At 46.2% G+C, this 26066-nt stretch overlaps 1 protein-coding gene and 1 long non-coding RNA gene across 14 annotated transcripts in view; one reads left to right on the top strand and one right to left on the bottom strand.

The window, feature by feature from the left end:
* The first annotated feature begins 12541 nt into the window (after positions 1 to 12541).
* On the top strand, positions 12542 to 26063 carry LOC132598175 (uncharacterized). Its single transcript, XR_009566016.1, has 2 exons — positions 12542 to 20448; positions 20618 to 26063. It is a non-coding gene; the product is annotated as an uncharacterized lncRNA (long non-coding RNA).
* Positions 19604 to 26066, bottom strand: part of PLXNB1 (plexin B1) — a 26735-nt gene continuing 20272 nt past the window's right edge. For 6 of the 13 annotated variants that reach the window (XM_060308755.2, XM_060308757.1, XM_060308753.1 and 3 more), the window contains 7 exons: positions 25911 to 25995; positions 25498 to 25682; positions 25176 to 25336; positions 24937 to 25084; positions 22779 to 23060; positions 21675 to 21749; positions 19604 to 20347 (listed from right to left, as the gene is read on the bottom strand). In XM_060308755.2, the coding sequence (XP_060164738.1) occupies positions 20243 to 20347; positions 21675 to 21749; positions 22779 to 23060; positions 24937 to 25084; positions 25176 to 25336; positions 25498 to 25682; positions 25911 to 25995 (1041 nt within the window). In that variant the 3' untranslated portion in view covers positions 19604 to 20242. Of the gene's footprint in view, positions 23061 to 24936; positions 25085 to 25175; positions 25337 to 25497; positions 25683 to 25910; positions 25996 to 26066 lie in introns of those variants that run through there. The other 7 variants (XM_060308760.1, XM_060308761.1, XR_009566014.2 and 4 more) reach the window with 7 other exon arrangements.

The following is a 26066-nucleotide window of genomic DNA, read 5'->3' as shown; positions in this document are numbered from 1 at the left end:
ATTGGCGGGCATGGGTGTTTTCGAGGGCTTCTTTCCTCCAGGTATATGCCTTGGAGTGGGACTGCCAGATCATATGGTAGCTCTCTGTTTGATTTGGCAAGGAACCTCCACACTGTTCTCCATAGTGCCTGCGACCAGTCTCCATTCCCAGCAACAGCGCTGGAGGATCCCTTTTCTCCACGCCCTCTCCCGCAATCATTCTTTGTAGACTTTTGATGAAAGCCATTGTCACTAGTGTGAGGTGATACCTCGTTGTACTTTTGATTTGCCTTTCTCTACTTATTAGCGATCTTGAGCATCTTTTCCTATGCTTTTGTTTTCAACAGTGGGAGTAAAATTGCCCTCTTGGAATTGGCTTCTAGAAAGTTGGCCCTGCTTTGAATTGTTTTTTGATTACCTACCGCAGGACGTTTCTTTCTTTCTTTCTTTCTTTTTTTTAGGTTTTTTTATTATTATTTTGAATATTTGAATTTTATTTTTTTATACAGCAGGTTCTTATTAGTTATCTATTTTATACATATTAGTGTATATATGTCAATCCCAATCTCCCAATTCATCACACCACCCCCCACTCCCCCCGCCACTTTCCCCCCTTGGTGTCCATACATTTGTTCTCTACATCTGTGCTGCAGGACGTTTCTTGAGGGCAGGTGTCATTTACAGCCGCTCAGTCCTTGTGAATATTGAGTGTCCTATAGGCACCTGCTGTCAAGTTGTTGTTATGGGAAATAGCCACAAGGTGGCAGCATTTCTTGGTGCTCAACTCTGGTAACTCGGGCAATCGGGGCCCTATGGAAAAGTCCTGTTTCTCGGTTGTAAATTAGAGTGGGCTGGGTGAGAACAAACACCCCAATGCTTGTGTCTCTTGCCATCTTTCCCCTTACCCTTCACCCTCCAGACAAACCCCAATCCCTGGAAAATCGCCTCGCACAGAGTGTTGTCATTTTTCGGTGAGGAAACTCTAAGGAAGGAGGCTGGAGGTGGGAACCCCTCGCCAGGAGACGTGAGACAAGGAGACCCTCTTGCAGCCCAGAGGGTCCACCGTCCTTTGGGTGCACTAGGCTCTGTTTAGCTGTTGGAGGGCCCTCCTGGATCTGGAGATTGTGGTCCCATCCAGAGGGGACCAGGCACTCCAGGTAAAAGGGGTTCTCATTTGCTGGCACATCCTGCCCAGCTCCCTGACAGTTTGGCCTTTGGACCCAAGACTGCTCACGCTCCAGGCATGTGACACCATTCCGGTCACCGAGGCCTGCCCAGAATATAGTAGAATATAGTAGACACTTCTTTTCTTTTGTCTTTAATTGAATTTTTATCTTATATTTGAGTATAGAGGATTTCCAATGTTTTGTTTGTTTTTGGTGTGCAGCACCTTGATTCAGCTATACCCATACATGTGTCTGTTGTTTTGTGGATCTTTTTCCCACATATATCAAGGTTATTTCAGAGTGTCAAACAGGGGTCCCCGTGCTATACAATAGGTCCATGTTGATATATCTAGTTTACCTTAGTGTGTATATGTTAATATTAGCCTCCCAATTTATACCTCCTCACCTCCTCAACTTTCCCTTTTTTTAACCATAATTTGTTTTCTATGTCTGTGAATTTGTTTCTGTTTTGTAAATTAATTCATTTTATTTCAGTTTTTAGATACCACCTCTATGTGATATTGTGTGATATTTTTCTGTTTCTGCCTCACTCCACTTAGTATGATAATGTCCAGGTCCTTCCATGTTGCTGCAAATGGCATGATTTCATTTTTTTTTCCAGCTGATTAATCTTCCACTGTATACATGTACCACATCTTTATCAATTCATCTGTCGGTGGACATTTTGGTGGTTCCTGTGTCTTGGCTATTTTACATTGTGTTGCAGTAAACGTTGGGGGCATCGGTGTTTTGGAGTGATGGTTTTCTCCAGGTATATGCCCAGGAATGGGACTGCCGGATCATATGGTAGCTCTCAATTTTTAATTCTTTAAAGAACTTTCATAATGTTCCTTATCGTGGCAGTACCAATTTTCTTCCCCACCAACAGCGTAGGAGGGTTCCCATTTCCCCATGCCCCCTCTGGCATTTAATGTTTGTAGAGTTTTGGATAATGGCCATCTTTCTAGTGTTATGTGATATCTCGTTGTTTTATTTTGCATGTCTCTTACAGCAATTTGAACATCGTTTCATATGCCTGTGTCTATCTCTATGTCTCTTTTGGAGAAATGTCTATTTCTGTCTTCTGCCCATTTTTTGATTGAGTTGCTGTTTGGTTTTTTTTGCTTGTTTTTTTGGTTTGTTTTTAATTGAGCAGTATGTGCTATTTGTAAATTTTTGATATTAATCCTTTGTGTTCGAATCATTTTCAAATATTTTCTCCCATTCTGTGGGTTTTGAATTTAATTCGGTCCCATTTGATTTTTTTGTTGTTGTTCCCATTAATCTAGGAGATGGATCAAAAACCTTATTGCTGTGATTTCTTTCAAAGTGTTCTGCGTATGTTTCCCTCTGAGTTTTATAGTATCTCATCTTACATCTAGGTTTTTAATCTATTTTATTTTTTTTGTATGGCGTTAAAGAAATTCTGATTTCATCATTTTACATGTAGCTGTCTTGTTTTCCCAGCACAAATTATTGAAGATACTGTCATGTCGCCATTGTATATTCTTGCCTTCTTTTCCTAGATACACAGACCATATGTGCATGAGTTTATTTTTGGGCTTCCTATCCTATTCCATTGATGTACATTTCTGTTTTTGTGGCAGTACTATACTCTCTTGATTACTTTAGCTTTGTAGTATTGTTGAAGTCAAGGACCCTGATTCCTCCAGCTCCCTATTTTTTTCTGAGGATTGCTTTGGAAATTCTGGGCATTTTGTGGCTCCATGTAAATTTTAGGATTATTTGTTCTAGTTTTCTGAAAAATGTTATGGGTAATTTGATAAGGATCGAAATAAGTCTGTAGATGGTTTGGGTAGTATGGAAATTTTAACAGTATTCAATCTTCCAATTGAAGAGTATGGGATATCTGTCCATTCCTTTGAATCATCTTCAGTTTACAGTGTTTTATACTTCTCAGCATCTAAGTGTTTCACCTCCTTGATCAAGTTTTTCCTAAGTACTTTTGAATGCAATTTTAAAAGGGAATTTTTTTTTAACTTTTTCTTTCTGATATTTTTAGTGTAAAAAATGCATTAGATTTCTGTATGTTAATCTTGTATCCTGCTACCTTAATGAATTCGTTTATCAGTTCTAATTGTTTTTGCAAGGAGTCTTTTGGGTTTTCTATATAGCATATCATGTCATTTTCATATAATGACAATTTTACCTCTTCCCTTTTAATTTGGATACCTTTTATTTTTTTCTTATCTGATTGCTGAGGCTAGGGGTTCTACTACTATGTTGAATAGAAGTGATTAGAGTGAACATTTTTGTCCTGTTCCAGCTTTTAGGCAGAAGACTTTCAGGTTTTCACCACTGAGTATTATGTTGGCTGTGGGTTTGTCCTAAATGTCTTTTATTATGCTGAGATATGTTTCCTCTATACCCACTTCGGTGAGTTTTTATCATGAATGGATGAATTTTATCAAATACATTTTCTGTATCTATTGAGATAATCATGTGGTTTTTGTCTTTTCTTTTGTTGATGTGCTGTATCACTTTGATTGCTTTGCATTTGTTGACACTGGGATGGATCCAACTTGATCATGGTGTATGATCATTTTTATGTGTTGTTGGATTTGTTTTGCTAATTTTTTGTTTAGGATTTTTGCATCTATATTCATCAAAGATATTGGCCAGTAATATTCTTTTATGATAGTGTCTTTGTCTTGTTTTGGTATCAGGGTGATTGTGGCTTAATAGAATGACTTTGTCTGTGTTCCCTCCTCTTCAGTCTTTTTGAAGAGTTTGCTAAAGATCAGTATAAGTTCTTCTTTGTATGTTTGATAGGATTTCCCAGTGAAGCCATCTAGTCCTGGACTTTTGTTTGAAGGGAGTTTTTTAAATTACGGATTCTGTTTCACTTCTAGTGATTGGTCTGTTCAAATTATCTATTCTTTTTTAAAAATAAATTTATTTATTCATTTATTTAATTTTTTGGCTGCATTGGGTCCTCGCCGCTGCACACAGGTTTTCTCTAGTTGCTGAGAGTGCGGACTTCTCATTGCAGCAGCTTCTCTTGTTGCGGAGCATGGGCTCTAGGTGCACAGGCTCAGTAGTTGTGGTGCATGGGCTTAGTTGCCTCAGGGCCTGTGGGATCTTCCTGGACCAGGGCTCAAACCTGTGTACCCTGCATTGGCAGGCGGATTCTTAACCACTGCGCCACCAGGGAAGCCCCTATCTATTTCTTCTTGATTTAGTTTTGGTGGGCTGTATATTTCTAGAAACTTGCGCATTTCTTCTAGGTTTTCCAATCTCTTGGTATATTACTGTTCATAGTATTTTCTTACAATTTTTTTTTGTTTTGTATCTGAGGTGTTGGTTGTTATTTCTCCTCTTTCATTTCTTATTTTGTTTATTTCAGTCCTCTCTCTTTCCTTCTTTGTTAGCCTGGCCAGAAGCTTGTTAATTTTTTTTTGTTCTTTCCAAAAATAAGCTCTTGGTTTTATTGATTTTTTATTGTTTTTTATGTCTATTTTATTTATTTCCTCTCTGATCTTTACTATTTCCTTCCTTCTGCTGACTTTAGGTTTTGTTTGTTCTACTTTTACTAATTCTTTTAGGTGGTAGGTTAGGTTATGTTAGGTTTTTCTCATTTTTTGAGGAAGGCCTATAATGCTATGAACTCCCCTCTAAGAACTACTTTTGCCGCATCCCATAGATTTTGTATGGTTGTGCTCTCATTGTCAGTTGTCTCAGGTATTTTTAAATTTCCTCTGGTTTCATCGTTGACCCATTGGTTTTTTAGTAGCATGTTGTTTAGTCTCCATGTAATCCTTTTCCTCCTTTCTCTTTCTGTGGTTGATTTCTAGTTTTATGCTGTTGTCATTAGAAAAGGTGCTTGAAATAATTTCTATCCTCTTAAATTTGTTGAGGCTTGTTTTGTCACCTAGTAGGTGGTCTGTCCTAGTGCACTTGAAAAGACTGTGTATTCTAGTTTTTTGGATGTATTGTCCTGAAACTATCAATTAACTCTAACAGTTCTATTGTGTCATTTAGGGTCTCTGTTGCCTTATTTTTTATATATAAATTTATTTATTTATTTTTATTTTTGGCTGTGTTGGGTGTTCGTTTCTGTGCGAGGGCTTTCTCTAGTTGTGGCGAGTGGGGGCCACTCTTCATTGCAGTGTACAGGCCTCTCACTGTCGTAGCCTCTCTTGTTGTGGAGCACAGGCTGCAGACGCGCAGGCTCAGTAGTTGTGACCCACGGGCCCAGTTGCTCTATGTGGGATCTTCCCAGACCAGGGCTCGAATCCATGTCCCCTGCATTGGCAGGCAGATTCTCAACCGCTGCGCCACCAGGGAAGCCCTCTGTTGCCTTATTGATTTTCTATCTGGAGGATTTCTCCACTGATGTCAGTGGGATGTTTTGGTCTCCTACTATTATTGTGTTCCCATCAATGTTTTCCTTTATGTTTGTTACTCTTTGTTTTATGAATTTAGGTGCTCCTATATTGGGTGCATATGTGTTAATGAGTGTAATATCCTCTTCTTTTATTGATCCTTTTTTATCATTATATAATGTCCGTTATCTTTTTTTATGGCCTTTGTTTTAAAGTCTGTTTTGTCTGGCATGATTATTGCAACCCCCCGTTTCTTGCCATTTCCATTTGCATGAAATATCTTTTTCCATCCCCTCACTTTCAATCTACCTGTCTCCTTTGCCCTAAAGTGGTTCTCTTGTAGGAAGCATATTGTAGGTTCTTGTTTTATTATCCAGTCCACCACTCTGTTTTTTGATCAGAGCATTTAGTCCATTGAGATTTGAGGTAATTATTGATAGGTATGTATTTATTAAACCTTGTTTTCTAGTTGATGTATTTCTTCTTTTCTTTTTCTTGTTTTTCCTTTTGTGATTTGATGGTTTTCTTTTGTATTACACTTGAGTTCTCTTCTTTTTCGTGTTTGTGCATCTTCTGTAGGTTTTTGATTTGTGGTTACCCTGGTTTTCGACTATGTTAACTCATTACTTTATGTACTTGCTTTAGACTGATAGTCATATAAGCTCAAACACAGTCTAAAAAAAATCTATATTTTCTTACTCCCCTCCCCCACATTTTATGATTTTGATGCATTGTTTTACATCTTTGTGTTTATCCTTTTGCAGTTTACTGTAGTTATAATCATTTTCATCATCTTTGATTTTTTTAAATTTAGGTACTGGCTTATTTAAGTCATCTACAATCCTTTAATATATTTGCTTTTCCTATTGTGATTTTTCCTTTCCTATCGGTTCTTGCTTCTTTTCTATTTAGAGAAGACCTTTCAATATTTCTCTTAGGAGAAGTTTAGTATGCTGTATTCTTTTAGTTTTTGCTTGTCTGAGAAATTATTTATCTCTCCTTCTATTCTAAATGATAATCTTGCTGGGTAGAGTATTGTAGGTTACAGGTTTTTCCGTTTTAGGACTTTGAATATATCTTGCCACTCCCTTCTGACCTGCAACGGTTCTGTAGAGAAATCAGCTGATAACCCTATGGGGATTTCCTTGTAACTAACTCTTTGTATTTCTCTTGCTGCCTCTAGAACCCTCTTTATCTTTAATTTGCCATTTTAATCATAACATATCTTGTTGTGGGTCTGTTTGGGTTCATCTTGTTTGTGACCCTCTGTGCTTCCTGTACCTGGATATCTCTTTCCTTCTTTAGGTTTGGGAAGATTTTAGCCATAATTTCTTCAAATCCACTTTTGATCCCCTTTTCACTTTCTTCTCCTTCTGGGATCCCAATTATGATTGGCACCTTTTACATTATCCCATAGGTCTTGTATATTGCTTTCATTTTTTAAATTTGTCTTTGTCTGCTCTTCTGATTGATTTCTATTGTTCTTTTTTCCAGAACACTTACTGATTTTTCTGCATTATTTAGTTTGCTGTTTATTGCCTTTAGCTTGGTTTTCATGTAGGCAACTGAGTTGTCTAATTTTGATTGGCTCCTTTTTAGTTTCTACCTCCCTATTATAGGAACTGCATTTCTATTGATAGCCTTTCTTAATTCCTTCAGCATTTTTATTGCCTCCCTTTTGAACTTGAGGTCTAATAGACTGGAGGAATCTGTTTCATTGTTCTTTCAGGGGATTTTTCTTGTTCTTTTAATTGGGAGTGGTTTCTCTGCTGCTTCATCTTACTTCTGTTTCTGACTCTGTGAATTTAGGAGAAATAGTTATCTACTGTGGTCTCAGAGGGCTATTTTTATGTGGGAGTGTCCCTGTGTAGCCTGCATGAGTCGAATGTGTTTGATGTGAGGGCTGTCCTCGGTATGGATGCCTGCCATATATTTCTTAAGGGTGTGCTAGCCATTATCCCCTTGACAGGGTGTGTGACTGTTGTTGTGCTGACCAGAGCTTGCACAGGATATTGGGTGCGGGCAACTCTTTGCTCTGTGGTTGTCACAGCCCTCTTGGGGGTAGGGTTTTCTCCCCAGTTGTTGGCATACAAGCCCCCAGATCTGGTTCTAAACTGTAGTTTGAGGTAGGCAGGACTGGAGCACTCCCATTGGGAAAGGAGCCATGAGTACTCCCCTGCAGGAGCTGTCCACCAGGGAGTGCTCTCTGAGATGTTGCCTGTCACCCAGAGTGCACACTCTTGTTGGCATGCCCTTAGCCCTGCCTCAGCTGTGGGAAAGCTGGCAAGGACGTCCCTTGGGCACTATGCTCACAAAGCTGCCAGGGTAAATCCCCAGAAGCAAGCATCCACTGGGAATAGGCTCAGATTGCGGCCCCACCTCCGCGTGTGGACAACCCACCTTGCGTGCTCCCAGAGCTCAAAGAGGCAGAGCTGTGCCCACTGTGAGCAGAATGAGTCTGCTGTGGTGGGCCCCGCCCCTCCTTTCATGCATGCTTTTGACAATGTGGCTCCTATGGCGGACCCAGGCTCTGTTGTGCACACACCCCTAATTGTGACCCAGACCATTCTTCAGGCCCTTCAGGCTGTCTCCACGCAGCCAGACCTAGTCCTCACACTGGGTCTGCCCGCTGAAGCCTGAGTTTCAGCACCCAGCCCGTGCGCTCCAGCAGACATGCATCTCAGGCTGGGGAGTGCAGCGAGGGGGCCAGAACCTCTGGGCTGGTCTCTCTGTCCTGCCTGCAGGAATCCAGCTGCTGCACTCTCCTCTGAGCCTCTGAGGCTGCCTGTCTGTCTGGGCTGATCTCCCAGCTGGTGAAGAGGGAATATTCCCCCTTTCACAGCTCCCTCCCAGGGGCACAGGTCCCATCCCCAATTCTTTTTCTTTTTTCCTTTTGTCCTACCGGTTACATGGTGATCTTTCTTGCAGCTTTGATTGTATGAGATCTTCTGCCAGTGTTCTGTAGGTATTCTGTGAGAATTGTTCCACATGTAGGTGTATTTTTGATGTCTTTGTGGGGAGAGGTAAGCCCTGTGTTCTTCTATTCTGCTATCTTGATCCAATAAATTCTTACTATATCAGTAAGTGAAATCATGGAGGGATAACTGGAACCAGCACAGTGCAGAAGAGTCATAGTGAGGGTGAGAGTGTGAAGTCAGATATTAGAAAAAGAGCACCAAAGAGGGGAAAGTGTAGAAGAGGGCGTGTCAGGAGTGGAGAGAGAGCTAAAGAAGCGAATTTGATGGAAATGTGTGAGGAGAGAGTAAAAAAGGAAATACAAGAAGAAATTTTTTTCACAGTTAAAATGAAATGAGACACAAAGTGAGGCAGCTGTAGCTAAGATTAAAAGCAACGCAGGAGTAAATGAATAAGAAGAAGGAAGAGTTGATTCAAAGAATTAGAGGTGGGGGAAGGAATTTTGTGATAGAAAATATGCTAAGGTGAGGGAAGCGAGAGGAGACAAAAATAATAGAACAGCATCAGAAAAGGAATGTGAGAGGAAATGGGTGTGTAAAGTCACGGAGGCAAAAAGACAAGACAGGAGGAGGCCTTTGTAAGGAAATTCAGCCAGTTTACTGATAAGCAGGCACACGTGGATGGGAAACAGGGCAAGGAAAAGAGAGGGATGTGCAGCAGCTGGCACTGCAGTGATGCATTAAGTAGACCTGATGACATTAACATATGAGACAAGAAGTGAGAACAGGCGCATTAAACCGAACCTCCATAATTTCTAAGCATAGGAAAAGCTGGAAATGGGAACAGAGCAAAGTGAGTACAGAGCCTAGGACAACGTAAGGAAAGAAAGCAATGGATGGTAAGGATACGGGCGGAGAGAGGGGCAGGCTCAGGGGAAGGACAGAGGAGGGGGGACAGGACAGGAGCTGAGCAATAAAGAATCAATGTCAAGCAAAGACAATACAGCCACCCCTCCACTTTTGCTGTTGGCTGGTGCTGCTCAGGCAGTTGACCTGCATTGGGTGATTTCGGCCTCTAGAGGCCGGTCTTTGGGAGGAGAGGCAAAAGCCCTCACCACGGTCAGGCACGTGGGTGGAGGCAGAGCTGGTTGAACCTGGGGATTCTGACGACAGCAACGTTGACCAAATTGCTATATAACCCCTCAGAAAGCATCTATGACAACTAGAATAAATAGAGGTCAGAGAGCAAAGGTGGAACAATTTACAAAGTTTCAAGAGTAGGATGGCTTTAGAAAACAGGAAAAGAAATAAAAAGAATGCAATGGTCTTAGTAGGAAAAGAGAAGAATGGTTAAGGAAAGGTAGTGAGAGAATAAAAATTGACATGGGTTAAACAAAGAGAACAACGAGAAAAATAGAAAGATAATACGTGAGAAAGATGACAGAGAATACTCAAATGGAAGGAGAATGAAGAGAACATTTTCAAAGGTTTTGAAAGAGAAATGAGAGAAGGGGCTTCCCCAGAAGTGTATCCCTAGATCTCCAGCTCAGGCCTGAGAAGAGAGACTTGGCTGGCTGGTGTCCCTGAAGCTGAGAATGCTATGGAGAGTGATCACATGGTCCGGGGGACAGGAGGGCAACCTCATCCCACAGTGGGATGTGATTATCGTGTCACCCAAAGTGGATCTTACCAGATCATGGTAAGGTCTCTAACATCACGTCAAATTAGCCTGTGGTGAATTAGCCTGCCAAAAAGCCTACTGTGAAATATAGAAGCTAATTACATTTTGGGGACACCACCTTTTCCAGATGTGCATGTTGTATGAATGAAAACTCTGATATAAACTCAGGATGTAAGTCTATTCTGTTGAAGTAATACGTTACAAGTCAACTTGATGAAATACAATATACAATTTTTAAAAATGATTAGCTAACTTCTGCAAATATATGAACTATTTAAAGGAAAATGAAATAGATTCTAGTATGGCATTTAAATATCTACCACAGTTATTTAAAGGAATATTCATTTATGGTATACATATAGGTATAACTGAATCACTTTGCTGTACAGCAGAAATTAACACAACATTGTAAATCAACTATACTTCAATAAGAAAATTGCACAAGGAGAATATTCGTGTATGTGGATAATGACAGAAAAATGTAAACAAGGTAATGGAGTGGGCAATCCATAAGTTTGTCGACTTATTTTTTTTTATAAATTTATATTTTATTTTTGTCTACGTTGGGTCTTCGTTGCTGCATGCAAGCTTTCTCTAGTTGCGGCAAGCAGGGGCTACTCTTCATTGTTGTGCACGGGCTTCTCATTGCAGTGGCTTCTCTTGTTGCCTAAGCATGGGCTCTAGGCACTCTGGCTTCAGTAGTTGTGGCTTGCGGGCTCTATGGCACAGGCTCAGTAGTTGTGGCATGCGAGCTTAGTTGCTCCGCAGCATGTGGGATCTTCCCAGACCAGGGCTCGAACCCATGTCCCCTGCATTGGCAGGCGGATTCTTAACCACTGCACCACCAGGGAAGTCCCGATACTATAGTTTTTAAACTATAGTTGATTTACAATGTTCTGTTAGTTTCAGGTGTACAGCAAAGTGATTCAGTTATATACGTGTGTGTGTGTGTATATATACATATATATATATAAAAATATGTGTATACATATACACACATACCTTTTCAGACTCTTTTCTATTTATTAGAAGATATTGAATATGGTTTCCTGTGCTATACAGTAGGCCCTTGTTCTTTTTTTTATATATAGTAGTGTATATATTTTAATCCCAAACTCCTAGTTTATACGCCTTCCCCTTTCCCCTTTGGTAACCATAAGTTTGTTTTTGATGTCTGTGAATCTACGTCTGTTTTGTTAAAGAGTTCATTTGTATCACTGTTTTCAATTCCACATATAAGTGATATCCTAGGATATTTGTCTTTCTCTGACTTACTTGACTTAGTGTGATCATCTCCAGGTCCATCCATATTACTACAAATGGCATGATTTCATTCTTTTTTTATGGCTGAGTAATATTCCATTTTGTGTGTGTGTGTGTGTGTGTGTGTGTGTGTGTGAGATATATGTATATGTCATCTTCTATATCCATTCATCTGTTGATAAACATTTAGGTCACTTCCATGTATGCACTATTGTAAACAGTGCTGCCATGTATGTTGGGGTGATGTATCTTTTCCAATTAGAGTTTTCCAAACATATGATCAGGAGTGGGATTGCTAGATCATATGGCAGTTCTAATTTTACTTTTTTTTTTTTTTTTTTTTGCGTTACACGGGCCTCTCACTGTTGCGGCCTCTCCCATTGCGGAGCACAGGCTCCAGACGCACAGGCTCAGCGGCCATGGTCATGGGCCCAGCCTCTCCACGGCATGTGGGATCTTCCCAGACTGGGGCACGAACCCGTGTCCCCTGCATTGGCAGGCACACTCTCAACCACTGCACCACCAGGGAAGCTCCTAATTTTACATTTTAAGGAACCTCCATACTGTTCTCTATTGTGGCCATTACCAATTACATTCCCATCAACAGGGTAGGAGGGTTTGCTTTAATGATATTGTATCTTTAATTAAAAGAAATAATGGAGGTTAAAAACTCATTCAAATAAATTTATATAATATTCTTACCAGAATATTGCTTTCAGGAGAATTAACATTTTTCTTTCTTGATGTTGTAAAATGTACCTCAGATTAATTGACATAAACTTGATAAGTAGAATAAAATGAAATATTTAAAAAACATAATTTTACAAAATTGAGTTATTTGTAGCAAGGTGGATGGACCTAGAGACTGTCATACAGAGTGAAGTAAGTCAGAAAGAGAAAACAAATACCATATGCTAACACATACACATGGAATCTAAAAAAAAAAAGTTCTGAAGAACCTCGGGGCAGGACAGGAATAAAGGAATAAAGACGCAGACATAGAGAATGGACTTGAAGACATGGGAGGGCGGAAGGGTAAGCTGGGATGAAGTGAGAGAGTGGCATGGACATATATACACTACCAAATGTAAAACAGATAGCTAGTAGGAAGCAGCCGCATAGCACAGGGAGATCAGCTCGTGCTCTGTGACCGAGGGTGGGAGGGAGACGCAAGAGGGAGGAGATATGGGGATGTATGTATATGTATAGCTGATTCACTTTGTTATACAGCAGAAATTAACACACCAGTGTAAAGCAATTATACTCCAATAAATACGTTAAAAAATAAAACAAAATAAAATAAAAACCATAGATTTAAAAGTAGTAAAATCTGTTAATATGGAAATGAATATGTTTCCGGAGTTACAATGACTTCTAAAAAGAAAAGAAACTGTAGAAAATGTGTGACTTGCTGATAAGAAGGACAAAACCATTCACTCAGAAGCCCAGCTTTTAACTGTACCTCAGTAACTCCTTAAAGGAAATTATCACTTGATAATTTACACAATAGATGTTGAAAGGTATTCAAATAGACTTTAAGGGACGAAGTTATTACTAGAAATAAAATGTTCAAAATGATAAAATGATCAAAACAGAAAGATATACAAATTGTAAATATTTATAACTCGTTTCAAATATGTGAACCAAAACTTGACAGAAATAAAGGAGAAATACATGAAGCTACTGAAGGGGCGAGGAGTAGAAAGGAAACCACAGGACTGAATGAAGTACAAGGAGATGGTGGAAGAAGCAAGAAGCACAGAAGGACCCGCACTGGGCCACCCAAAACCCAGGAAACTGCTCCAGTAATGGAGACAGGAAAGCACAGGGGCCCAGACCACATGCACGAGCCTGAGCACAGGTACACTCATAGGGAAATGGTAAGCGTGGAGGAGAAGGAGAGGCAGTAAATGGTATCTGCCCTCCTGAAGCCAACTACGAGAGGTAAATTTTACACCACCACGTTAAAAAAAAAAAGGACATGAAAAGATCTTCAGCATCCTAATTCTTAGAAAAATGCACACCAAAACGACCACAAGGTATGATCGGGCACTAGTCATCATAAAAGTCTACAAACAAAATGCTGGCGAGGGTGTGGAGAAAAGCAAACCCTCCTCTGCTGCTGCTGGGAACGGAAATGGCTACCAGCCACTATGGAGTACACTATGGAGGTTTTATAAGACACTAAAAATAGAGCGATTATAAGATCTGGCAATCCCACTCCTGGGTTTATGCCACGAGAAAACCATCCTTCGAAAAGACACCTGCAGACTTCCCTGGTGGCGCAGTGGTTAAGAATCCACCTGACAATGCAGGGCACACAGGTTCGATCCCTGGTCTGGGAAGATCCTACATGCTGCAGAGCACCTAAGCCCATGCGCCACAACTACTGAGCCTGAGCACCTAGAGCCCGTGCTCTGCAACAAGAGAAGGCACCGCAGTGAGAAGCCCACGCACTGCAATGAAGCCCCAATGCAGCCAAAAATAAATAATAACAACATAAAAAAAGAGAGATAGAAAATTAACCCTTTGAAAAGAAGAAAAAGACACCCACAACCAACATTCATTGCAGCACTATTTAAAATACCCGAAGCATGGAAGCACCCAAAATGTCCATCGACATAGGTATGGCTACACAAGATGTGCTACATATATACAATGGAATATTTCTCAACCCTAAGAAAGAATGAAATCATGCCATTTGCAGCAACATGGATGGACCTGGAGATGATCCCACTAAGTTCCACAGAGAAAGACAAATATCATATGATATCACTTATAGGTGCAAACTAAAACTTGATACCAAGGAACTAATTAACCAAACAGAAACAGACTCCCAGACTTAGAAAACTAACTTAGCGTGACCAAAGGCAAAGTTGGGGTTGGGGGGGAGATAAATTAGGAGGTGTGGATTAAAACATACACCCTAATATATGGGATAATCAACAAGGACCTACTAGACAGCAAAGGGAACTCTCCTCAACACTCTCTAATAACCTGGAATGGGAACAGAATCCGAAAAGGAATAGAAACATGTATAACTGAATCAGTTTCTGTACACCTCAAACAAACACAGCATTGTAAACCAACTGTACTTCAATAGAAGATACAAATTACATTAGAAGAGAAAAATGAAAACAAGTGCCTACTCTAGTCCCCTCAGGCCTCAGCGGTCTGGGCTGGTGTCACATCCCTGGAACCTGAGCAGGCCTGGGTCCCAAGGCTGGACTGTCGTGGGGCTGAGGGGACTGGGGAGGATGTGCCAGCAAATGAGCCCCCCCGGGGACCTGCAGTGTCTGGTCCACTCGAAATGGGACCACAATCTCCAGATCCAGGCAGGCCCTCCTATAGCTCAACCAAGCCTAGTGCACCCAAAGGAGGGTGGATCCTCTGGGCTGCAAGAGCTTTGAAACGTCACCTGGTCTCCACATCTCCTGGTGTTGGGGTTTCCACTTCCAGCCTCCTTCCTTAGAGTCGCTCCAACTACCTAGGACATCACCCTCAGCACAGCACTTTTGCAGGGGTTGGGATTTGACTGGGAGGGTGAAGGGTAAGGGGGAAGAAGTAAAGAGGCACAAGCCCTCGTGTGTTTCTTCTGGCACTTTGCACTCTGATTTTCAACCTGGGAACATGACTTTTGCTAGGCTCAGGTTGCCCGAGTTACCAGAGTCGGGCATGAAGAAATGCTGCCGCCTTGTGGCCGTTTTCCGTAACAACAACCTTAAAACCAGTACTTAGGGGAACTTAATATTCACAAGGCCTGTGGGGCTCTAAATGACCCCTGCCTTCGAGAGATATTGCGCGGTAGGTAATAGAAAAAGAATTCAAAACAGGGCCGACTTTAAGAAGCCAGTTTCAAGAGGTAAAATTATATTCACATTAAAAAAAAAACCCACATGAAATGATCTCAGCATCACTAGTTGTTAGAGAAATGCAAATCAAAACGACAACGAGGTATCATAGGGCACCAATCATCACAAAGTCTACAAACAATAAATGCTGGAGAGGGCGTGGAGAAAAGACATGCCTCCTCCACTGCTGCTGGGAATGGAAATTGCTACCAGCCACTATGGAGGTTTTATAAAACACTAAAAATAGAGAAATCATGAGATCCGGCAATCCCACTCCTGGGTGTATGCCCGAAGAAAACCATCCTTCGAAAAGACATCTGCACCCCAACATTCATTGCAGCACTATTTACAATACCCAAAGCATGGAAGCACCCAAAATGTCCATCGACATAGGTATGGCTACACAAGATGTGCTACATATATACAATGGAATATTTCTCAACCCTAAGAAAGAAGGAAATCATGCCATTTGCAGCAACATGGATGGACCTGGAGATGATCCCACTAAGTCAAGTAGGTCACACAGAGAAAGACGAATATCATATGATATCACTGATAGGTGCAATCTAAAACATGATACCAATGAACTAATTAACCAAAACAGAAACAGACTCCCAGACTTAGAAAACTAACTTATCGTGACCAAAGGGGGAAAGTTCGGGTGGGGGGAGCGATAAGTTAGGAGGTTGGGATTAATACACACAGACACACACAGAGATATATGATAATCAAGAAGGACCTACTGGATAGCACAGGGAACTCTACTTGATAATCTGTCCTAATCTATAAGAGAAAAGAATCTGAAAAATAATGGATATACAAATATGTATAATGAATCATTTGTTGTATACCTGAAACTAGCACAACATTGTATATCAACTATACTCCAATAACATTTTAAAATTTTAAAAATAAGTAAGCTTGGGGCTTCCCTGGTGGCGCAGTGGTTGAGAGTCCGCCTGCCGATGCAGGGGACACGGGTTCATGCCCCGGTCCGGGAAGATCCCACATGCCGTGGAGCAGCTGGGCCCGTGAGCCATGGCCGTTGAGCCTGTGTGTCCGGAGCCTGTGCTCCACAACGGGAGAGGCCACAACAGTGAGAGGCTCGCGTACCGCAAAAAAAAAAAAAAAAAAAGTAAGCTTAAACGCTTTTGTACAGCAAAACGTCCATAAACGAAACAAGACACCATATGGTTTCGGAGAAAATATTTGCATATGATGGAAATTTGAGGGATTAATTCCCAAAATATACAAAGAACTCATACAGCTCAACGTCAAAAAAACAAACAACCCAATTAAAAAATATGCAGAAGACTTAAGTAACATTTCTCCAAGGAAGATATCCTAATTACCAGCAGGCACATGAAAAGACGGCCAACATCACTGATTATTAGAGAAATGCAAATCAAATCCACAATTGATGTATCACCTCATACTCGTCAGAATGACCATCGCCAAAAATTCTACGAATAGGGACTTGCCTTGTAGTCCAGTGGTAAAGAATCTGCCTTACAATGCAGGGGACGCGGGTTCGACCCCTGGTCAGGGAAATAGGATCCCACATGCCTCAGGGCAACTAAGCCCTCGCACCGCAACTACTAAGCTTGCGCACCTCAACTGGAGCGGGCGTGCAGCAAACTACAGAACCCACGTGCTCTGGAACCCACGCACCACAATTACAGAGCCCACACACCCTGGAGCCTGCACGCCACAACTAGAGAAAGCCTGCACGCCACAACTAGAGCAAAGCTCACGTGCCACATGATCCTGCATGCCTCAGTGAAGATCCCGCATGCCACAACTAAGACCTGACACAGCCAAAAATTAAATAAATAAATAAATAATAAATCTTAAAAAAAAGTCTACAAATAATAAATGCGAGAGGGGGTGTGAGGAAAACAGAACCCTCCTGTACTCTTGGTGGAAATGTAAATTGGTGCAGCCACTATGGGGAATGGTATGGAGGTTCCTTAAAAAAGTAAAATAGAGTTACCATATTTTCCAGCAATCCCACTCCTAGGCATACATCCAAAAAAGATGAAAACTGTAATTCAAAAAGATACACCCACCCTAGTGTTCATAGCAGCACTATTTACAATAACCAAGAAATGTCCATGGACAGATGAATGGATAAAGAACATGTGGTATATGTATACAATGGAATATTACTCAGCCATGAAAACGAATAAAATAATGCCATTTACAGCAACATGGATGGACCCAGAGATTATCATGCCGAGAGAAGTGAGTCAGACAAAGACAAATATCATATATCGCTTATATGTGGAATCTAAAAAAGTGATACAAATGAACTTATTTACAAAACTGAAATAGACTCTAGACATAGAAAACAAACTTACGGTTACCAAAGCGGAAAGGAGGGAGGGATAAATTAGGAATTGGGGATTAACAGATGCATACTACTACATATAAAATAAACTGAAAGGACTTACTGTATAGTGCAGGCAACTATATTTAGTATCTTGCAATAACCTATAATGGAAAGAATCTGGAAAAAAAATATATCAATTACTTTGCTGTACACCTGAAACACTGTAAGTCAACTATACTTCACTAAAAAAAAAAAAAAAAAGATACGGAGCTCCTGGTCCTCTAACTGGATGATTACTCCGATATTTAAGTTGGTGAAAGTTCACTTAATGAAGCAAGTCACTCCCTAATCTCTTTAAGGTGTCCCCAGTGATGAGAAATGAAGGTCCTTTGCATACTAACATGTTTTATGGGTAATGTAGTAGGTGAGGGCACTCTGCAGTCTTGATCAGAATAAGATTGATCAACCTGAATGACAAATGTCCTACACTGAAATTGTGGCCAAGACCCAATTAGAATCCTTAAGTTCTGTCAGGTTTAGAATCTCCACTGGCAGCTGTGGTGTTTGAAGACTTGTAAGTTCCTGTCTTACTACGCAGGTTTGTGTTCTTTGTATCTTTTACTAGAACAACATTCTGTGAGGGCTGAGACATGATAGTGAATGACTCAACATGTTCAATAGTCACAGCTGCCAGGCGTGCAGGTACATGGTTTTCCTCTCCCCAGAGCCCTCACCTACCCTGTTATAGGCCTCCTAGGACCTGTAGGGGCCTGAGCCCTGAACAGAGGCACGAGTCTTTCACGGCCCCTGTGGTGTCAACCAGGCTCCCTCCCTCGCTGGGCCTGCTCGACGTCCACTCCAAACTGAACTCCCCATTAGCCCTGCTCCCTGAGACTGTCACAACGGGGGATCAACTCCATGGTTTGGCCAGAAGGAGTCAGACCCATTCTGAGCCACTACAAAGACCTGGCAGGAGCACGCATTTGAAGTACTAAAGCTCACACACCGGAATGACAGTGCCTCACTGCTGGCTGACCTGCCTCTGACTGTGGTCTGGACATCAGGCAGAAATGAGGAGGGAAGGACATTAGAGCAGAGAATAGCAGTGGTGACTACAGTGGGCATGGACACACCAATGTGGCTCCTGCCATCTTAGGGACGAGGACCTTGAGAAGGCATTATTTAGGGCCAATAAGAGGGAGGGAAGAGGACTCTTCCTGGACTCATATCAGCCTGTGTCTCTTCAAACCCCCAATGAAGACCCCTAAGTTGGGAGGTGGGGCCTCTGTGTCAGAGGGGAAGGAAGGCTAGGGGGTCTCTGGGCTATAAGCAGAGAGCCATGGGGGAGAACCTTGTGAGGACCTGAAGGCTGGAGGGCCATGGACTCACCTCTGTTCAGTAGGCTCACCTCCTGTGGAGGCCAAGGGTGGTCTCAGTCAAGGGGGCATCAACCCCCAGCCGTGTAGACCCAGCCAGCAATACAAGATCCAGCTGAGACAGTCTCGAAGCTCACCTCCAGCTACAAATCAGGAAACCCAAACAAGGTGGCCTTGACGCAGGCAGACATTTGGGTTATCTGCACCCAAAATACCTTGACTTAGAAGACAACCCAGTAACCAGAAGCCCCTCAGAACAGCCCAGGCTACAGGGGTTCAGGGCGTCTAGAAACTACTGAGGAAAAGGGCCCCAAGATCCACTCCACCTGGAGCAGTGATGCCATCCTTTCCCAGTTCCTTTCAAAACAAGTGCAACAGGAATGGAGAAATCTTAACACTCAAATTGCCGATAAGGCAGACCTTGAAGAAACCACAGACCCCTGCACCTTGGGTTTCAGGCCCGCCAGCCCCGTCCTGGATGGGGTTCTCACTTCCTTCACAGCAGCTTTGACGCCAGCAAGCCCTGTGCAGGAGTCAAGGAGAACCCAGCCAGCCCTGTGATCTGGAGCATTCTGTGGGCGCCATGAGACCTCCCAGAGGCTGCAGATCCCATCTCCCCATGGTGCCTGCCAGGCACAGCTGCCACCCTCCAGCTAAGGGAGGGCTGGGCCAAGCCCACATCTCAGACACCAGACAGTGTGTTATCCTTTAATGAAGAGCCAGGTCAGTAGGGCCACCATTCTCCCCGAGGCCCCCCTGCAGCAGACACCCCTCACTCCTGGCTGCCTCGGTGGCAGGGTGGCCCTGAAGCAGCCAGCCCTGCTGAGAGGTCAGTTTGCAGCAGCCTAGGAAAGGCATTCATCTCTCGGACCTAGGAAAATGGCAGCAGCAACATGGCCAGTGGCGGCTAATGAGGTCAGGGATGGTGGAGGAGGAGGGCGGGACAGGAAGTGGGGGCTCTCCTCCTTCCTCTCTGAATTCCCTGGGATAAAGGCCAGTGTTCAGGAGCAGTACAGTCTCCCGAGGGGCTGGAGGCCCTTCCAGCCACTCTCTGGAAGCCCTTAGTCCCCAGTTTCCCTCAGACTAACATCACACAGAAAGTAGCCCGCAGGGTCACTGGCCTCAGGGTCACCACTCCATCAGCCTCAAGGCCCCACGCCTGCGAGATGTCCAGCAGGGCCCAGGCCAGAGCCACCAGGAGACTTGGAGCCACCTTCCACTAACTCCGCTGGGCAGGCACTACAGGCATCTAAGAAGGTGGTTTCTCTCCCTCGTGGTTCCGGGGCTGCCCAGGCGGGGCTGAGGCACAGCAGGCCAGGGGTTCTCCAAGTCCCTACAGATCTGTGACCTTGTTTTCTACAGCCGCTGCGATCTGCTGGAGCCGATAGCCCAGCTGCATCTTCTGGGCCGTGCCATCTTCCTCCAGGGCAGTGATGATCTGAAACACAGAGACCAACTCAGCAGGGGGAGACCGTCAGCCTGCCGTCTGCCTTTGCCACAGGCTTCAATAGGCCTCCACAGCTACTGCAGCAGGTGTAGGTAGGGGCCCGAGAAACCCTGTGAGCTGCCGCCCTCACTTCCTCAGGGCCCCCTCGGGGAGGGGATGATGACAGCAGAGTCACTGTGGGGTTTTAAGGATTAGTGAGGTAGGGAATGAAGTACTTTACTCAGTACCTAGCACTCACGGTAATGCATATCACCTACCCAGTAAAATCGTTTGAGGCCAACTTCACCCACCATGCTGGTCTTCTCCGCCACAAACCCCCTGGAAGCCCTGCTCCACCCATCCTGGCTCCCCCGCCCACCAGGCAACAAGCAGTTCCTAAATTCCTACATGCCCGGTGCTGGACAAGGAGCAGGGACCCAGCAGTGATGACAGGTACGATCCCTGCCCTCGTGGGGCTCACTGGATGGGAGACAGGTATTGACCAAACACGGACAACTACATAACCACAAGGGGGGCTGCCAAAGAGGGAAGGGTGGGAACAGGAGGGGCTTGCCGGTCACGCCTCCACAAGGGGACAGCTGTGTCACACGGCCCCGCCTCCCCCACACCGGCACCCACACTGTTTGGAGCAAGGCACCTGGACTTCACGCTTGCGCATCACTCCTGTGTCAAATGCCTGTCCCCACTCCAGGCCTGAGCCATGAGGCAGGGCCCTCATCGCTCAACAGCAACGGCCACATCCCTGGGGCCACGCAAACATCTGGGTAGATGATTCCAGCAGGCACTCAGTGGGTTGACCGGTGGGCGCTCTGATCCTGAGGCCCAGCCCAGGAATCCCCCAGAAAGCCCCCTTACCGGCTCTGTTGTGCCCTCATCTGCCCCAGACCCTGTGCCCAGACCCTCCTCTCTGGCAGCGCATGCAGCCCAGCCAGGCCCACCCCCCAGAGATGGCCTGCACAGCACACTGCCACATGTGGTCTCAGGTAGGGCTCTGAGGGAGCACAAGGTCGGGGCACAGGTGGCCGCTGTGTGTTCCTCCCAGCACATCCTGCACACCATCTCCAGGCCCTGGTAGATCCCCAGCCATCCATCACCACCACCATGCCCAGGAGCCCGGCTGAGGAGCCCGGATGGGAAGGGCGGCAGCAGGTAAGAGCCGGGCCACTACCAGGAAGCACACCTGAAGAACACTTCCCGAGCACAGGGCTCAGCCCCCCTCCACCACTCTGTGCCTGGGGGAGACCCGAAGGCCCCACACTTGCGTCACAGAGCCAGTCACCCTCTCGCATCATCCTGACCATGCCCAGGTTCTGCCCACCTGGTCATAGTATTTGTTGATATACTTGTAGAGTTCGTGCAGGGCCACTCGCACCCCCAGGTCTCCAGAGTAGTTCTAGGGAGGAGAGACAAGAGGTTACAGAGATAGGGGGTGCTGCCAGCCACCAGAGGAGGCCCAGGACCCCAGGCAAGGGGAGTGAGGAAGAGGGGGCTGGGAGGTAGAGGAAGGAACAGGGCCCTGCATTGGGAAGCAGAGCCCCTCCACAGACAGGGGATGCCAGGCTAGACGTGCTAAGCTGGGGACAGGATAGGACCAAAGGGCCTCCTTGGTGGAGAGAGCCTGGATCTGTAGTTTCACCATGGCCTGGGGTCTCCACTGGGGCTCGGCCTCTCTCCCCCTCCAGGCTCCAGCTGGGACCCTCTGGCATCCCAGGCAATTGCAGAGCCAGGCAGAATAGGTGCTGCTCACAGGCTGTGACCCAGCATAGTTCTGCTGTGATCTCATTCAAGTCTTTCCTGAGGTCACACCCAGGTCCCTCCATGGGGACATCTCTGAACCTCAACCTCCTCTTCAGGACAATGGAGTTGATATCACCTAACTTGTAGAGCTTTAATGGGAATCAAATGAGAAGTAATCAAAGCCCCCACACACAGCAACACCCCAAAACTGTAGCTGCTATTGTTATTGTGGTTGTGGTCATCATCATCGTGGTTTCAGATTTACATTGTTTATAAATTCCCCGGACTGGACTGTTTGGAGGCTGTTTTAGGAGTAGGTGGGGGCATGTCCATAGTGCCAAGGAAAGCAGAGCAGTAGGAAGACGTGGACAGGCTGACCCAGGCAGTCCTGGGGCTGAATCCCTGCCACCTCGCTGCCTTGAAACTATGGTCCACAGACCCCGAGGGGCTGCAGAGGGGCTGCAGACATCTAAACACCTGGCTGAGTCAGGCTCGGTGGCAGCTGCCAGGACAAGGCCCCTGCTGCTCTCTGATGAGACACTGGGAGCCCTGGTCTTTTACAGAGGCAGCGGGAACACTGTGCTGAGGCCCCCAGGGCTTCCCTGCAAAGGAGCAGTGTGAAGGGGGCAGGACCCTTGCAGCAGAAGGCCTATGCCCAACCCAAGAAGCAGAAGGAGGGCCATACCCGGGACAGCTCGGCCAGGATGGAGTTCATCTCTTGATCACTGGCGGGGATGGTCTGTCTGATGTCTGCATAGTACCTGCCAGAGATCATGGGTCCGGCAGCCGCTGGGGAAACAAACCCCTCTTCACCCCACCAGGCCCACCCCTGGGCCTCAGCTGTAAACACCCACCAATCCGTCCAGCCATTATCCCCCAGATGCAATCCCTTTCCCTCGTACCTTTCCACCATCCGTTTGTACCGGGGAATATCCCGAGCATACAGAAGTTTGTTGATGGGAGAGTCCTGGGTGCCAGTAGGTGAACAGTGAAAGGAAAAGAAGGATGAGAGCTCCTGTTAGGGTGACCAGCTGTCCCAATTTTCCCAGCACTGTTTCAGTTTTAAAACTAAGTCCTGAATTGCAGGAAACCTCCTCAGTCCCAGACAACCCGGATGGTTGGTCACCCCACCTCATTCCTTCTGTCACCCCTCCCCCAGTGTCCCATCTCTGCTGTCATCACCTTGAGCTTCCCCCCATCTCACTCCAAGGTCATCTATCAGCTCCACGTGCCTCCACCCGGACCTGGCAGGGAACTGGCATGCAGGGTGGGAAGGGTGCAGTGCCGTGTGGAGCCCTAATACTGCTTCTCCAAGTGCTATTCATTCCCCATGTAATCATTTTAAAAATCAGGAAACTAACCCCGAAATTTAATTAAATTGCCCCAGACCACCTCACTCCTGTGTGGCTGAGCTGGGATTTGAAGCAGGTCTCTCAGACCAGGGCCCACAATCTAACACAGCCAATACATCCTCTACCACCGAACCGGGCTCCAATCCCAGCTCTGTCCCAGTGGCTGTGGGCAGCACACTTCCATTCTCTGGACCTGCTGCCTCATCCTACAGCTGCTGGGAGGGTGAGGCAAGACTGCACTGCCCCCTGTGAGCAAGGGGGTGAGCGCTGGGCCTGAGGCAGGATGCCTGCTTCTCAGCAACTCTCCATGGGTGGCCCTTAGCATCCTGGTTTGCACTATTCCTGAGCTACCCAGGAAGCATCTGCAGTGCTGCTGGGAAGGGGAAGCAGTGTGAAGATCAGGCAGAAGAACCCAGCTACCATACAGCACACACCCTGGAGGTGACCCCTGGGTCCTGGTGTGGCTCTGTGGTTCTCAGCTCATCGCAGGCAGAGTAATGAGCGCAGGCAGAGGAAAAATGGCTTACAAAAGACAGCACTACAGAGTGGAACTTTCCATCTTGTTTCCCCATGGAGAACTCTCAAGAGGTCCCAGGCCCAGGGGTCGAGGCTAAGCAGAGTCCGTTATGCAGAGCCACGACAGCCCTGCCTGCTGGGTGCCTGAGCAGTCATAGTGGTGACCCCATATCTGTCACAGGACTCTCTGGGTCCTGACCACTGTGACAACATACCTCCCCCTCTCTGTGCCACCAGGCAGCCCTGACCACCTCTCCTCCATGCTTCCCAGCTCCCCTGTCAGCACACCCCTCCTCGCCTGGCCCTCCCCTGGACTCTGCTCCCTGTACTGCACAGGCTGGCAGACACTTCCACTGCCCTTGGGAATCAAATCTCCGAGGCAGCCTGGAGCTGCTCTGCGATTGTAGAATCCAGGGGCTCACCTCCTCCAAGTCTCAGCTCACCACCACCAGAGGCCCGGGGTGCGTAAGGAACCCCTCCCTCTTCCTCACCCCCACATCCAACCCACAGCTTCTGCCTGCCCTGTACCCTCTAGTCCCAGCATGAACCTGGCCACCGCTCGTCCCAGGGACAACACAGCTTCCTCTCTGGACGCCAGGCTCCAGTCCATCCACTGCATGATTGCCAGGAGGCTCCACCTAACTCTCAGGTCTGACCACCCCCTTTGCCCTCAGGGTGAGCCCTTGCCAAGTGGCCCTGGCCTCCTGCCGCACCGCCAGCACTCTTTGCTCCACTTAACCCTGTGAATCAGCACACGTGCCCCCTGCCCTTGCTCATCCCTGAAGGCTGAGGCACGGCCACCTCCTAGGGAGGCCAGGAACAAAGCCTGTCCCCGGACCTGCGGTCAAAGACCTCCTATATCCTCCTCCTTGACATCCTCAAGAAGGCCTGGAGTCTGTGCACCACAGCACTCTCCATCCCCGGCTACGCTGCCCCACCCACCTAGACCCTCCCGGTCCACCCCAGCCAGCTCACCCGGCCCAGCTTGTGGTCAGCCAGGGTGCAGGCATCCATGAAGGTCTGTGCAATGACCAGGAACACTGCATCCATGTTATCAGATGTCTGCACGTCGAACACAAACTGCGGGTTTTTTATGATATTGATCCAGAACCTCAGCGGCAAGCTGTGGGCGGGGCAGGTGTGGCCAGTGAGTGTGCTGGGGAGACAGGAGAGAAGACCCCGCACATGCTAGGCCCACTCCGCCCCACCCCCACCTGTTGGTCTTCCATATATGGACGGTGTCCTGGTCCGAGATGCCATGCTGCTGGGCCTGCTCATCCAGCAGGTCAAAGAAGTACTTCACAGCGAGCGGCACGGGACGGCTGGTGCTGAGAATCACCTGGAACAGGTCATCCACAAACTTCTGCAGGGTGCCCTGCGGATGAGGGGAAGTACAAGAGATGCAGTCAGCAAGGGGACCTCAGCCCAGCCCAGCCCAGCCCAGCCTCGCCTCAGATGCCTCGTGACACCAGGCCTTTGCGAGCCCCACATACTCCCAAATCCCACTACCTGTCTCGTCCCTGCCCCCAGCCCCACCTTCATGGACAGCAGGCGGGTCAGGTAGATCTCAGGGATGGCCTTGGCTCGCTCCCGCTCCCCGCCCCGGAGGCTGCCCCTCCGAGGCCTGGGCGGCTCCGGCTCCTCGCTTGGCTTCACCAGGTGCCAGGGCCGGATGCCCCCCTCGTCCACATCCTCCAGCATTGGGGTCCCTGTACCAAGACCTTACAGCTTGTCACCCCTCATCAGGTGCCCCCTGCCCTAGACCCCCGGGGTCCTGCCAAAACCTGGGAGTGGGGGCACCTGGTTAAGGGCTTCTCTGGGTGGAAGGGAAGTAGACACAAGCCCACCCTGAAGTCCAGAGGACCTTACCCCGTTACTGGAGACTGGGCAAAGCAAGGGTAGAGGACTGCGATGGCAGGGGTGGGGCGGGGGGGAGGGTAAGTACTCACTCTCTCCAGGGACGTAATCCTGGCTTTCCCGGAGGACATGCTTGGTGAGGCAGGGGACGAGGGCCACAGTTGCTCCGTCTGGGACCTGTGGACCACAGTTGGTGACCCCTCCACCAGCCCACCCCACCACAGCCTTCCCCCAGCTCCCACCCCTCC

This window comes from Globicephala melas, chromosome 11 (genome assembly GCF_963455315.2).
Source record: "Globicephala melas chromosome 11, mGloMel1.2, whole genome shotgun sequence".
Taxonomy (NCBI): Eukaryota; Metazoa; Chordata; class Mammalia; order Artiodactyla; family Delphinidae; genus Globicephala; species Globicephala melas.
The sequence above is the reverse complement of the archived record's forward strand: the minus strand, read 5'-3'. Positions and strand labels throughout refer to the sequence as shown.